Source organism: Adiantum capillus-veneris, chromosome 5, assembly GCF_014529385.1.
Source record: "Adiantum capillus-veneris isolate H3 chromosome 5, ASM1452938v2, whole genome shotgun sequence".
NCBI classification, from domain to species: domain Eukaryota; kingdom Viridiplantae; phylum Streptophyta; class Polypodiopsida; order Polypodiales; family Pteridaceae; genus Adiantum; species Adiantum capillus-veneris.
Genome location: NC_140935.1, coordinates 103,268,856 through 103,283,803, shown reverse-complemented (window position 1 = coordinate 103,283,803; position 14,948 = coordinate 103,268,856). Strand labels below are relative to the sequence as shown.

At 46.4% G+C, this 14,948-nt stretch overlaps 1 protein-coding gene across 3 annotated transcripts in view; it reads right to left on the bottom strand.

The window, feature by feature from the left end:
* Positions 1-14,948, bottom strand: part of LOC147457849 (uncharacterized) — a 144,036-nt gene that overhangs the window by 384 nt on the left and 128,704 nt on the right. For all 3 annotated transcript variants that reach the window (XM_086512634.1, XM_086512635.1, XM_086512637.1), the window contains 4 exons: positions 2,837-2,898; positions 2,037-2,135; positions 1,831-1,892; positions 237-651 (listed from right to left, as the gene is read on the bottom strand). In XM_086512634.1, the coding sequence (XP_086368760.1) occupies positions 237-651; positions 1,831-1,892; positions 2,037-2,135; positions 2,837-2,898 (638 nt within the window). The remainder of the gene's footprint in view (positions 1-236; positions 652-1,830; positions 1,893-2,036; positions 2,136-2,836; positions 2,899-14,948) is intronic.

The following is a 14,948-nucleotide window of genomic DNA, read 5'->3' as shown; positions in this document are numbered from 1 at the left end:
GAAAAAGTGCAGTCAATAGATAGGATGGAATATTTTTCCCGTGATAAATGTGAGTCAACTTTTGGAATATATTTGTGATACATAAGCCATGCATGTGCATTGCAACAACGTCCTAATTTGCATGGCTCCTATCTTAGTATGAAGAATATGGTCATGTTCTATCGATATTGACAGAGACTAATAACACTCCAATCTTATCAAGGAATTATTCATGAAAAAAACAAACATGCACTTACCAGGACAGCCTGCAAAACCGCCATCACCGCCTGGCCCACCCCACAGTTGAAGCTAAACATGAGAGCGTATCGATCATTTTTGACAAGGCTACCGCATTGTGCATACACAAAACAAATCAAGAGTTTCTCCAGGCCCAACATGAGGACATAGAGGACATATGCCGACCAGATCGTATTACTGTAGGCAAGCCCAAGACTCATAGACCCATAAATCAAAGAACCAATGATGTAGAGAAAACCCCCCAGCTTTGCCATAGGTTTTTTGAGATAAACTGAGCTTAATGCCGTCAATACAGCCACCGCCGTCCCTACTGCAAGTGCTTGGCCATTGTAAGTAGATGCTGAGTCGATGGCTTCGAATAGATTTGTTCCATAATTGAGAGTCAACTCAAGACCTGCAAGTGCAAAAGCCCACCTGTACAAGAAAAAGATTTCCTGTATTTCAAAAAATGATGTAACTTCTTGCTGCCCTTCAGGGAGTGCATGATGTGTGCGCAATCTAACCTAAAAGATATGCAACCACTGCATGCCAGGATGTGGTTCTAAGGAATCTTTCCTCAATGCTCTATATTCAACGCATAATTATCAGGCAACAATGAGGTGAAAGTTTACATATTCATGGCTATTGCCAACTACTCTCCTGTTCTCCCTCTTCAAGCTCTTACTAAGGTCTTCACAATCTCGTCACAGTAGTGGGTGGGGGGGCAGACGCTGTGGGCCATCCATTAACACCATCTTCAAACGCAGAAAAATCTACTGCAGCAAAAGGATGTCAGACACGTCTGCAAATGGATGTCAGACACATCAGCAGCCGTAATAAAATTGAAGCTCCTCCGCCACAACAGCGGCTGGAATCCTGCAGTCCACACTGGCTGGCCCCCCTCCCCCCCAACCGTGACAGCTGGGAATGGCCCTTGCTGAGCATCCCCAGAAATCCATGCTCCCACACGGCCGCCGGTCGCCATGTAGTCGCCTGGATTTCTGGGAATGGTCAGCAAGGGACCATTCCCTACACCTTACAAACTCTTTCCCCATAGATAACTAGAGCTCAAAAAAGCCCCAATCTAGCAATTATATCTGGAATTGTGTCAAGATTTCCGGCGTTTTTGTTCAGATTCTACACTTGAAATTCTCATCCAATTCCATTTCAGCAAGTTGCAACCTACTAGAGAAACAGCTCTTCTAGTGTTCTCAATTCCCCTTAGTGACTGAAACCTCAGGTATTCCTATTACGAGTGTCTTCTTGTCCACAAAGAGTAGTCTTTTCGTCGAGTGTGCGCTCTTGTCAAAAATGAGAGTCTTCACATGAAGTGTATGCTTTAGCCAAAGCAAAGCTCTAAACTGTGTGAAGCCTCACAAAGGTATGGCCATCTACTGAATGCCTGCCTTGGACTCAGGGGCCACTGTCTGAATGGAAATTTCCACTCTGAATAGAGAGTGGGACACTTTCTTGAAATTCATACCTTTGGCTGCCAGGTACATGCAAACAAAAACTACGGTTTCATCTCTACGTCCGCTCTACGTTGCCGATTCTTTGGTATCGCAGCTAGTCTGACATGAACTTGCCAAAAAGTAGCCAACAAAATTTTCATACCATAGAGAAAGAAGCTGAAGACGCTTATCCGCCCATGTCTCTCTTATTATTGACCAGAATCCCTGGTACAGTCAGCACGTACGTCTCTTTAGCTCAAAACCTTCTGCATAAAGGAGCTCAAATTGCCTCCAAGTAAGCAATTTCCCAGACCTTTCAGATAAACCAAACCAAGCATCCAAATGTTTCACATATGTCAATAAGCATACCTGATCTGTCGAAAAGATGTTGAGCACAAAATGTGGCCTCCCAGCATTCACACTCTGTTCCTTTGGCAGCATGAATGATAAAATGCAGACAATACTTGCCTGTTTTAAATTATTTGATTACTTGAAAGGGGAAAAACCTCCCAAAAAAAAAAGCTCTGCATGAGCTAGCACGACTGAAAAACTAAGAAAAAATTAAAAAAGAACACATTCTGGGAAGATCACCTTTTCTCTCACATTTCCTCTTTGCTGAGATTCATAAATTCTCAAGATCATAAATGTCATTCACCTTGCATCTAGATTTTTAATATTCCTATTGATCTCATGTGCATTTTCCTCATGTCTTGCATTCAAATGCAGGTCTTTTAACTGTGTCTAATGTGCACGTCTGTCATTCACAATGCTTCTCCTCTTCAACAGTATTCCTCTCCTCTTTATCGCTCTAATTATCTGAGTATGCATATACATGCTCTAAATAAACACGTACCAAGCACTGGCAGCCAATATAAAAGATGTCCAAAAAAGGATGTAACAGCAACTGGCCGTCAGGGTGAAGTAAATAAAGAAAACTTTGTGACTAGCATGAATACCTAGAAGAGATTGAAAGGGGCCATTTGAATTACAAGATTCTATTCTTGGTTTTCAAGTGTAGAACACACAACTGTGGAGACAACTGTTGCTCTTAGTGACACTTGACAGAGTGACAATGGTAACATCTTTTGCCACTCTTACTAGTACAAAGCATCATCCATCCATACGGCTTTAGAATACCAGAAAAGCAAGATTGCAAAAATTGCTCTTACCGATCCCATGCTGATATACAAGAGGCTATTGAGAGGTTTTCCAATTAAAACAAGTATTTGACCTGCATTTGAAATGTATAGGTCATCAATGCACAAATAATCAGACCCCACATCTATGAAACATGCATCTGTAGCAAAAATGGAAGATACTAGGCATGATGAATAATGAAGAGACCAGCATAGCACAAACCCCTACCCACCACAGCACTCCAAAAGCATTCATACAAATCAAGTGTACACACAAACTAAGAGAACCGAGTAAACACTTAAGCCCCATCTACTCCAGGAAAATGCACAGAAACCATCAGTTGTAAATGCAGGCAATATACCATAGGCAAGCGAAGAGGCAGGTACACAAAAAAACCCCTACCCACCACAGCACTCCAAAAGCATTCATACAAATCAAGTACACACACAAACTAAGAGAACCGAGTAAACACTTAAGCCCCATCTACTCCAGGAAAATGCACAGAAACCATCAGTTTTAAATGCAGGCAATATACCATAGGCACGCGAAGAGGCAGGTGCACGAAAAAACATACCCAAAGAGGCACCATCTGGTGTAGCATCAGCTCCTTCCTGGGCTCCTCTCTTGGAAGCATTCCTCTAACCACAGGCTTCCCAAGGAAGGATCTGCTATGCTGTGTTGGGTCGATGATCCCCAGCCCTCCCTGCAAACATGGTAAGGTGATGACCTGCCAGGACACTTTGGCCCGGGCTGACTGGGTTTCGCGCCCTGACCACAGAAAGTTCCTGATCAGCCTCTTCAGCTGGCTAATGCAGGAGCTCGAGAGAATCCAGCAAGACATGATGTACCACATAGTAACCAAAAGCATCTGGGACAACTCTGCCAGCCAAAGAGAGCCGTGCCGAACTTCAATAAAGCAATTTCCTCCTAATGGATAGGAGGAGAGCAGTCTGCTGCTTTGGAGACAAATCCAAGCCAACCTGACAGCCCAAATAGCGTAGAGAAGTCCCTGGGGGATCCACCTGAAGCCCTCTCTAGGCAACCAATCATACGTAGGAGCATTGCCAACCCAGAAAGCTATTGTCTTCCTCCAGTTGATCAGTGCTCCTAATGCACAACAAAACACCTCAAGAGCTTGCTCGCACCTGTGTAGATTGGCCTCTTCGCCCTGCAAAAACATGCTTGAGTCGTTAGCAAACTCAGCATCAAGCAGCTCGTCTCCCCTAATAGGAAGCTCTAAACCACGGGAACAAATCTCCTCTAAAGTCAAAAATCTACTCATCGCCTCAGCATAGAAGAGAAAAAGGAAGGGGGCAAGAGGGCAACCGTGTCTAACTGAACACGTGAGGATGAAACGTTCCCCTCTTTCCCCTGCCAAGAGCACCTGATTGTGCGCACATCTGTAGAGAGCTGACACTCCTCTCATCCAAGCATCTGAAAACCCCATCTTGCGCAAAATGCCCTCTAGGATATCCTGGTCAACTCTATCTTATGTCTTCTCAAAGTCGAGGAGTATCACAAGTTCCTCTCCTCGGAGACGTGCGAGGGCAGACACCTCCCAAAAGGTAAAGATGCTGCCAAGGATACTGCGCTCCTTGACAAAAGCCTTTCTGGGTCTCATGTATAATGCTCTCAAGTAGTGGTTGAATCCTCAAATTAAGAACCTTTGCTAAAATTTTGTAGATTGAGTTGAGAATGGTGATGGGACGCCACTATCGAATATTATCCAAGGAGCTTCCCTCCTTGGGAATAAGGTATATCAGACCCTCACTCATATTGTTAGGCATCTCACCAGTGTACAAAATGTGTTGGTAAGCGCTACAGAGATCCGGACCAAGCAGCTCCAAGTACTCCAAGAAAAAACTAAGTCAAACCATCCTCCCCCGGGCAACTACCTTGGGGGAGGGCCCTGAAGGCCTCATGGAGCTCCTCCAGCTCGAGAGGCATCTCTAGTCTCTGCCGCATCTCCTCAGTAACTAGGCAAGGCATTTGTGCCCTAACCTACTCTCTGCATAAATCCTGGCGCTTTGACTATGGCTCAGCTGAAATCAACTTACAATAATTAGTAGCAATTGCATGCATATCCTCAAGCTCTGTAGCAACTGACCCATCACGTCTCCTCAACTGACTATCACTGGTGCATGCATGGCGAGGCCCCACAGTCTCAAAGAACTCACGAGTAATTCTCTCGCCCACCTAGGTTCACTCAGATGCCTGTCGATGGAAGGCAAACTCATGATGCCGCTCCTCAATGACTTTAGGTTCCCTGTGACAAGATGGAAGGCAAACTCATGACACCGCTCCTCAATGGCTTTAGGTCCCCTCTGACAAGATGGAAGGCAAACTCATGACGCCGCTTTATTTCAATGGCTTTAGGTCCCTTGAGCTTCGGAGATGTCTAGTGGGTGGTATGAGTGATATTCTTATGCTTCAAGAGCAACATCTTTGTGAGAGCTGCATTCGTCGATGTGGTGAGGTTTTGTGTGGCCACTATGAGACCGTTTGGTCTTGCAACATCGGTTCTTTCTCATTCTCCATGAGGATTGTCTCGTGGAATGTGCAGAGATTAGAAGGGCCCAAATTTCAGCGTCAGCGGGGTAGATTGCGTCAGGAGCTTCAACGATGCCTTGTGGGTGGAGAGATTGATCTTCTTATGCTGCAGAAGCATCATCTTTGTGAGAGCCGCATTAGACGATGAGGCCATCTTTTGCGTGATCGATATGAGACATTTTGGTCAGCTGCATTTGGAGCTGGTGGTATTATTGTGCTTGGCAGGGCTCAGTGGATTACTATGCCGGTTCAGGGCTACCTCTTGGGCTTTCTGAACATCTATGCACCCAATGTGGCAACTGCACGTGTAGAGTTTTGGTCTCACATTGTAGAGTCTCTGCCACATGCAGAGCAATAGTGCATTGGGGGTGACTTCAACATGCTTGAGGACCCCTCTGACAGGATTGGACATAGCCATGCTACTGTGCACGAGGCTGAGTTGGCAGCTTGGGAGAGGCTATGTATGAGTTTGAGGGTTTCAGATGTTTGGAAGCATGCTAGCATTGTGAGGCCCCCAGACAGCTTGGCCTTCTCTCGCTCGGACCAGAAAGTTGGAGGAGTGAATCTATCTTGGATAGAGTGCTTCTACGCCAGTAACCACGTTTGTGACTTGGGTGGGTTAGTTTGCATTTTGGCTGGGACCTATCTTTTTCAGACTATGCACTAGTGATCCTCACTGTGACAGATAGACAGAGGAGGGGGAGCATGATGCTACGCATCCCTGAGAGGATCTTGTTGGACTCAGAGCTCAGAGAGTGAGTGGTGGCTCTTTCGACAGAGGGCTTGTACACGCAAGACTCCCCTGTTTTGACAGAGTGGCCTCGAGACTTGCTTAGCTTAGTCGCTTCTTTCTCCAAGAGTCTACGGCTGGCCTGGTTGCAGCAAGGGAGGAGGAGTAGCGGCTCCGACGAGGCGCTGCTTCCTTGCAGAGGATGCACGAGCAGCACCGAGACAATCCTTGGTTGGAGGAGCAGTTGTAGCAAGCTCACCAAGAGCTTGCAAGCATAGAGGAGATGCGCCATGAGTTTGCTTTCCATCAACAGGCGTCTCAATGGACCTAGGTGGGTGACAGAGAGACCGAGGCGTTCTTTGAGACAGTGGGACCCCGTCATGTGCACACCACTGTCAACCAGTTGAGGAGACCTGGCGGGTCAGTCGTTTTAGAGCCAGAGGATATCCGTGCAGTTTGGTACTGACTTTTACCTTGACCTGCTCGCAGCAGAGACTGAGTCAGAGCGTCAGGATGTATACGGAGAGCAGGTTTAAGCATAGATGCCTTGTCTTGTGACTAACGAGATGCACCAGAGGCTTGAGCTGCCTCTTTAGCTAGAGGAGCTCCATGAGGCCCTCAAGGCACTTCCTTGAGATAGTTGTCCCGGTGAGGATGGTTTGACTCCCAGTTTCTTCTTGGAGTCTTGGGACTTGCTTGGCTCAGACCTTTGCAGCGCTTTTCAGTACATCTTGCACACAAAAGAGATGCCTGACAACATGAGTGAGGGCTTGATCTACCTGATTCCCAAGGAAAGTGGCTCCTTGGATGAGATTCGGCGGTGGTGGCCTATCACCATCCTCAACTCAGCCTACAAAGTTCTAGCCAAGGCTTTGAGTTTGAGGATTCAGCCACTTCTAGAGAGCATTATACAAGGAGCGGAGCATCCTTGACAACATCTTCACTTTTTGGGAGGCGTCTGCCCTCGCACGCCCCCGAGCTGAGGATCTGGTGATACTTCTTCTCGATTTTGAGAAGGCCTACGATAGAGTTGACTTAGACTTCTTGGAGGGAACTCTACGCAGGATGGGTTTCTCAGATGCTTGGATGAGAGGTGTGTCATCTCTCTATAGACATGCACACAGTTAGATGAGGTAGAGGAGATCATTTCATGCTCACACGCTCGGTCAGGTCAGACAAGACTGCCCTCTAGCCCCCTTCGTCTTTCTGTTCTATGCTGAGGCGATGATCAGATTCTTGGTTTCACAGCAGGTTGGTCTACGTGGCTTAGCTGTAAGGTGCAGCGGAAGTGAATGTTGAACTTTGCTCAAGATGAGTGCTCCGAACTGTGCTCAAGGGTTTCTTTTACTTACGTAAGGGAGAGCCTTCCGTTCCTTTAGTGAGAGAGTGCAAATGATCACAAACAAAGTGGTAGACACTGTGAATGACGGTGCATGAAACTGAGAGATAGAGGGAGAAGAATACGACACCAGAATGTTGTCAAACCCTCTTCCGAAGGCCCCACTCTCTATGGCGAGAGCGGTCTACTATTGATTGCACAAATCTCTACAATGCTTGGACTTGCTGACGATGTCGACGACAACGAGGACGACGACGAGACGGGCTGAAATCTGAAAACGCTAATGGCTGAAATCTGTAAATCTTTACCTGCTGAATTCTGACTCTATGTCAAAGACGATGTCGATGGTGATGATGCGACGATGACGCGCTGAAAACGCACATGCTGAAATCTGCATTTTCCGGGCTATATTTGTAAATCTTATTGGATCTGACCGTGTGGCGAGGAACTGCTGCGAGAAGGTGAGATCTGCGAGGTTAGGGACTTCTACTGCGGGATCTAATTGCTGAAAACTGAAAATGCTGGTCTATCTTGAGGTTCTGTCGTGATGAATTTGCAAAACGCTAGATGGTTATGCTGATGCAAAAACGCTAGGCTGAACTCTGTGTTCTATTGAAAAAATGCTAGGGTTTCTATTGTCTTGCTGCTGCTGGGCTGATCTGCTGTGCGAAAAGGCCAGGGCTGAGTTCATGTAAAAACGCTAGGCTTACAGATGGCTGAAAATGCTAGGGTTGTTGCGGAGGGGAGTCTTGCTCAGAAGGTGCCTAAAGAACACAAGGTTTCTGCTGCCTCTTCTTTCAGAAAGTGCTAGCGCTAGCTTTCTTGTATAGTTGCTTGTCAAAATTGCCCTACCTAGTTCCCAACAAAAGTCACTTAAAAATAATAAGTGAAAATTGGCTAAAATATGGAACATAGGTCTATGCAGCGTAAAAATGCTCCTGATGGGTTCTGATTGAAATCTGATGATCATGCTGTGTGCAACCAAAGGATATGCATCTACTCTAAGTGCTTGGACATGCACGGTCTGCGAACAGACTCACAAATGTTCCAGAACACTTCCTAAGCTAACTGAACTGAACCCATGTCATGAAGTAGCTTGTCGACGTACACATAGAGTTAGATGTTCACGTGACATCCAGTCGTTTCAAAGTGAGGTACTGGTACCGAACTATATGGCGTCGAAGGAGATGGCCAACAACGTCTGGATGAATCTTGGAAAGAACTCTTTGCCGGCCCACTCTAATGCGTAGGTCATACGATACTTGAACTTCATAAAGGTCTGCAACGCTTGCTTCTTTGGGCCGCGCCGAAAGCGATACAAAGTCATCTGTGGATCCTTCAATGCTTCATCTTCGTCTATGGTCATGCGTCTACCTTCTTCAAGAATCTCCGAGGATGAAAATTCCTGAAACCACTTCCAACGCAAAAACATGAACATACCCATTCCATGTAAAGAGACTGGAAAAATTCTCTATTCCTTCGAAAAAACTGTGCATGCAATGCAGATGAACAAAGTGACGCAGTGCCAAACTGTTCATCAAACACACGCAAACAATGGGGTCGAATCTTGACTGTCTGATCTAAATCAATCAACTATGGCGAATCACGATGGAAATGCCGATGCTTGATGCTCAATCCTTCTTGTGCTCTTTCAAAAACTGTGTCATGCCAAGGAAGAAACATGGAATGTGAATTCCTTGGGTGAAAACATTTCATCTTTTCATGAGAGTTCCACATACCCTGTGCTCATTCATGAGTGAATCGTGCTCAGCGTACAATATGTCATGCCTGTGGAAAGGGATCACATAAGGACGGTGACTAAATTACAAGAAAGCATCACGAATGAAACACTCGAACAATGCGTACTGACTAATCATGCGTATACACAATACTTCCTGTGGGGGTTCTTTGGACCTCGACTCGAGAGCCAAGATTGGTTCTTCGTGATTGAAGGAATCTGCAATGAGGTTAGCTTCACTAGAAAAAGTATCAACTAAACCATCATCCTTGTGAACAATCACATCATTATCCTCCAAATCATCATGCTCGTGAATAATCACATCTTGATCATGCAAATCATCATGCTTATCATTATCATGCAAATCATGTGTATCGTGCTTTGGAGAAGAAAAGACTGAGAGAGTTTCCTTCTCCTGATTCTTGTCAATCTGCTCTTGCAGACTAGAAAAGAGTCGAAATAACTCTTGCATGTGTTGGGATCTCTGTTCGGCCGACAAGTGCACTTGCTCACGCTCGCCATCCAATTCAGCTCTTCTTTCATTGGCCTCCAAGTGTGCTTGCTCGTCCTCACGCTCTATGGTTGATCTTTCTTCGTATTCACGATCTATGGCTGACATTCTTTCTTTGGCCGCCAAGCGCGCTTGCTCACGCTCACGCGCAATAGCTGCCTTTCTTTGTTCGCGTTCTAACTTCCTGTTCATCATCATCTTGTCGAAAGCCTCCATAGGAGTTAGTGCGATCCTTGGTGTAGATGGGAAAGGGGGAGGTTCGGAAAAACCTCCTGGTGGGGAAACTTCTTCTTCGCCGCTTCCATGCTCATCACCTCCATACGAAGTATCCATTCCACTTCGGGTAATGACCATCCACTGAAGTCTTGGGTTCTTAAGTTCACTAGGAACTTGGGTTCTTGTGGGTCTTGGGTTCTTGGGGTTCTGGAGTCTTGAGGTTCTTGAGGTTCTTGAAGGTCTTGAGGGTCTTGAGGTTCTTCTTTATCTTGCAATCTGTGTTAGAGAAGGATCTTCTCTTCACCCGAGCTATTCTCTCTTCCACGGGCGCACCACTTAGAGGCCTTGCACTCACACCAAGGTTGCTTTTTCCCACCTCACGTCGATTAGCCAGCCGCTCAGTGCACGGTCCGCTCTCAATGAGTGAAAAGAGAAACAAGGAGAGGCTCGACAAGCCCTTCTTTCTTGGGTTTCCTGTCACTCTTCAAAAACACGATTAGGAATGTGGTTCTTGTGGTTCTTTCCTTGAGTGATACAGAACATTGCCAAAGCTCTGATACCAATGTAAGGTGCAGCGGAAGTGAATGTTCAACTTTGCTCAAGATGAGCGCTCCAAATTGTGCTCAAGGGTTCCTTTTACTTACGAAAGGGAGAGTATTCCGTTCCTTTAGTGAGAGAGTGCAAATGATCACAAACAAAGTGGTAGACACTGTGAATGAAGGTGCATGAGACTGAGAGTTAGAGAGAGAAGAATACGACACCAGAATGTTGTCAAACCCTCCTGCGAAGGCCCCACTCTCTATGGCGAGAGCGGTCTATTATTGATTGCACAAATCTCTACAATGCGTGGACTTGCCGACGATGTCGACAATGATGAGACGAGCTGAAATCTGAAAACGCTAATGGCTGAAATCTGCAAATCTTGATCTGCTGAATTCTGACTCTATATCCGTGACGATGTCGCTGGCGACGATGCGACGATGACGCGCTAAAAACGCAGATGCTGAAATCTGTGTTTTCCGGACTGAATCTGCAAACCTTGTTGGATCTGACCTTGCGGCAAGGAACTGCTGCAGGAAGGTGAGATCTGCGAGCTTCAGGACTTCTACTGTGGGATCTAACTACTGAAAACTGAAAACGCTAGTCTATCTTGCGGTTCTGTCGCAATGAATCTACAAAACACTAGATGGTTATGCTGATGCAAAAACGCTAGGCTGAACTCTGTGTTCTATTGAAAAAATACAAGGGTTTCTACTGTCTTGCTGTTGCCGGGCTGATGTGCTGTGCAAAAGCGCCAGGGCTGAGTTGATGTAAAAACGCGAGGCTTACAGATGGCTGAAAACGCTAGGGTTGTTGCGGGGGGAGTCTTGCTCAGAAGGTGCCTGATGAACACAAGGTTTCTGCTGCCTCTTCTACCAGAAAGCGCTAGCGCTAGCTTTCTTATATAGTTGCTTGTCAAAATTTCCCTACCTAGTTCCCAACAAAAGTCACTTAAAAATAATAAGTGAAAATTGGCTAAAACAGGGAAAATAGGTCTATGCATTGTAAAAATGCTTCTGATGGGTTCCGACTGAAATCTCATGATCATGTTGTGTACAACCAAAGGATATGCATCTACTCTAAGTGCCTGGACATGCACATTCTGGGAACAGACTCACAAAAGTGCAAGAACACTTTCTAAGCTTACTGAACTGAACCCATGTCATGAAGTAGCTTGTCCATGTACACATAGGGTTAGATGTGCATGTGACATTTGCGCTCCCTATTCGAGGCGACCAGCTATTGGATGCTGAGTTTGCAGATGACTCAGCTCTGTACTTGGAGGGCTAGGAGGCCAACCTGCACACGTGTGAGCAAGCTCTATAGACGTTTTGTTGTGCATCAGGCGCACTGATCAACTGGAGAAAGACAGTGGCTTTCTCGGTTGGCAGTTCTCCTACGACTGATTGGTTGCTAGGTGAGGGGTTTAGATGGATTCCCCTAGGGACTGCAGTTCGCTACTTGGGTTGTCACGTTGGAGCAGCACCAGCCCACTTGCACGGAGGAGCGCTTGAGACAACCCCTTGTTTGGAACCCCATGTTTAGCACTCAAAGAGGCCACTTGGTTGGTAGTAGGCCTCATGTTTCTTGGGGTCCCATGGCAAAGGGTCCAACACGCACTCTAGGCGACTGGATTTTATTCTCAGGTTTTCCAGAGGAGTTACAGAGCATCCAGCTACAAGGCATGAGAGGGGTGTAGAGCATGTGCCAGGACATCACAGAGGCAGTACCAGCTGAGTGGCTCACACCTCTACAGACAATAGCTTCCAAATGGATGGGGACCTTCACGCGACTGGAGGTCCTCATCACAATTCGAGCTTGCTCAGAAACTGTACCCTCCATGTTCTTCAAGATCGAGGGCGAGGGTCGACTACACAGAGTCTCACTAGATACTCCACAAGTTGCAGAGTGTTGTTTTCAGAAAGATCCGAGTAGTGGGCATCTGCGGGAGGACGTGTGTCATCGATCTTGACCCAACAGCTCTTGAGACAGGCCATTAAAGGCTTTGGGCTTGGGAGAGCTTCCCACTGGCAAGAGTACAGTGGAATCCTGGAGAGTGGTATTGGAGGGACCCTTTCACTTCAGCCGACTATCTAGGGGTCCCTTTCTTTCAGTACACTGTTTGACTGGGACGTCACATACTGGTAGCACCGAGAGAGGCTCGTCCTCCTGCAGCACTTCATTGGCAAGAGGGTCTCGCAGCTGAGTTTTTGTCAGCCTTTTGGGCGAGGTTGTGGGACGCCATACAGCCGTGGCGAGTCACTTTGTTCCAGTGGCTAGTTGCACATAGAGCTACAGCAGTGGGGAGTTGGCTAGTACAAAGTGTCCTCTAGGCAGCATGCGCAGCTTGTGACCATCCTCTGGAGAGTCAACATCACTGTTTGTGGGACTGCCCTATGGCAGACCGGGTTTGGCTTCGGGTCCTTCGACTAATGCCAGCTCTTTCCACAACGCGACAGTACACTTGGGGGGCAACTGCTTGGTCCACCCTCACGGGCCTTGCACTAGAATTTGAGCTATCCTCCACCAACAGGATGATAGTGATACAGGGAGGTCAACCTACACTCCAGCTTGCTATAAAGCTTACCCCACAGGATTGGTGCAGTAAGAGAGAGGTGTGTTGGGAGCTTCTCTGTGGCATGACACTCTGGTTTATTTGGCAGGCCCGTTGCTTCCGCATCTTCAAGGCTCGCCTTGTGCCACCAGCGGAGACTGTTCAAGATTTTTGACCAGAGTTGATCCCTACTCTCAGGGGACACTCTGAGAGACTTCAGGGCAGCTCCGACCGCATGCGGGAGCCCTGGGCACCCTGGGCCTTTCTTCACCATGGTCCGGGGTGAGCCCAGATGAGAGTCTCCCCTTATGGTTGATGTAGCCCTCTTTAGTAGAGATGGTTGTAGCCCTATAGGCAATTTTATTAACTAATAGGAGGATCTTTTTCTTGGAAAACAAAATAATGCCCCCGCACCCTCCGATAACATTGTATGTCATTGCACATGTTGGGGGTGGAATTGCAGGCTTGGACAGATTTTGTTGCACACACATAGATGTTGGATTTGTGGAGTCTATGGCATCCGAATGTTTCTGGATACATTTTTTGGCATAATGCTCAATCCTCGTATCGTGCAAGATTAGATTGGTGGTATGTCGTACATTTACAACAACATGATTGTATGCGAGATGCGCATTGATCATACATTGTTGTTGTCTGATCATGCTCCTATTTTGATGACCTTGCGCTTTGCAAAGGAGTCTACACTGTGACCAAGCTCTCTCTTGGAAATGTTTACCACACATCAATAATGCCTACATCTCTCACGAGGCATTTCGAGAGATGATTCATCAAGTTATTCCCCGTTTGGTTGCCTAGATATATCTTGACTCTGATATTGCTAGGTATCGTTTCATGTGCGAGTGCATTGTGTGATTCAAGATTATGGCAAGCACAATATGCGTCAGTTACGGGGAGATGTTGACGATGCCAAATCAGTGTGCCAAAAGCTCCAACTTTTGGTTGATAGCGCTCATTGACTGAAGGTGAGCTGACAACGTTATGTCAAGCCCGAGTACACCTGCAACACAATGATAAACGCAAACTTGATAAACCTGCCCTTGCTCATGCCATGGTTCCGCACTTTGGGAAAGTATTTACTGCTACACCTCCGGTTCTAGCTGAAATTCATCATGCACGACATCGTTTGTTATCTACGGTGCATCAGATTCTCCCCGTTGATGCCAAGCCATGGAAGTTGATTTTACTGAGTAGGAATTGCATTCAGCCTTGCTTGTTCTTGGCCGATGGCGCTCCCTTGGTTGGGATGGCCTCACAGTGGAATTTTTTATTTCCTTTTGGGAGCCCTTGAGAGAGCCTTTGCTCTATACAATGAATGCTGTGTGGAGTAAGCAAGACGTTGGCACATCCTGGAAAGAAGGATTGCTGAAATTATTACTCAAGCACGCACTTTGTGAGCAATTCCTTCATTGGCATCCGATCACTCTCATGCTGGTTGTATATAAATTCTTGGCAAAGATGATTGTGCATTGCATCAAGGAGCCTCTTCTTGTAGGTATTCATCCATCTCAATATAAATTTATCCCCCGTCGTCAAGTCATAGACAATTTGGCTAATGTTTTGATTGGTATGGAATATGCTAAATACACCCAGCAAGATGTACTTCTCATGCAGGTCGACATTGAAAAGACCTTTGATACAGTACAATGGGATTTTATAGCTGACACAATGCGGGCCCTTGGATTCGGTCATAAGTTATCTAATGTGTTCTATTTCTTGTATACCCATAATATGTCTTCAGGCCTTCTTGATGGGGAGTTGACTGATCCCTGTGGTCGCTTGGGTGTTCTGTTTGCCAAGGTTGCCCACTCAGTGCCTTATTGTATGCTATTGCCACCCACCCCTTGTTGATGTATTTGGATCATTTGGTTTCGCTTGGTCACCTTCACGGATTGCAAGTACCCTCTGGGAATGACTTTACTAGGCAGGCTTATGCTGATGACTTGTT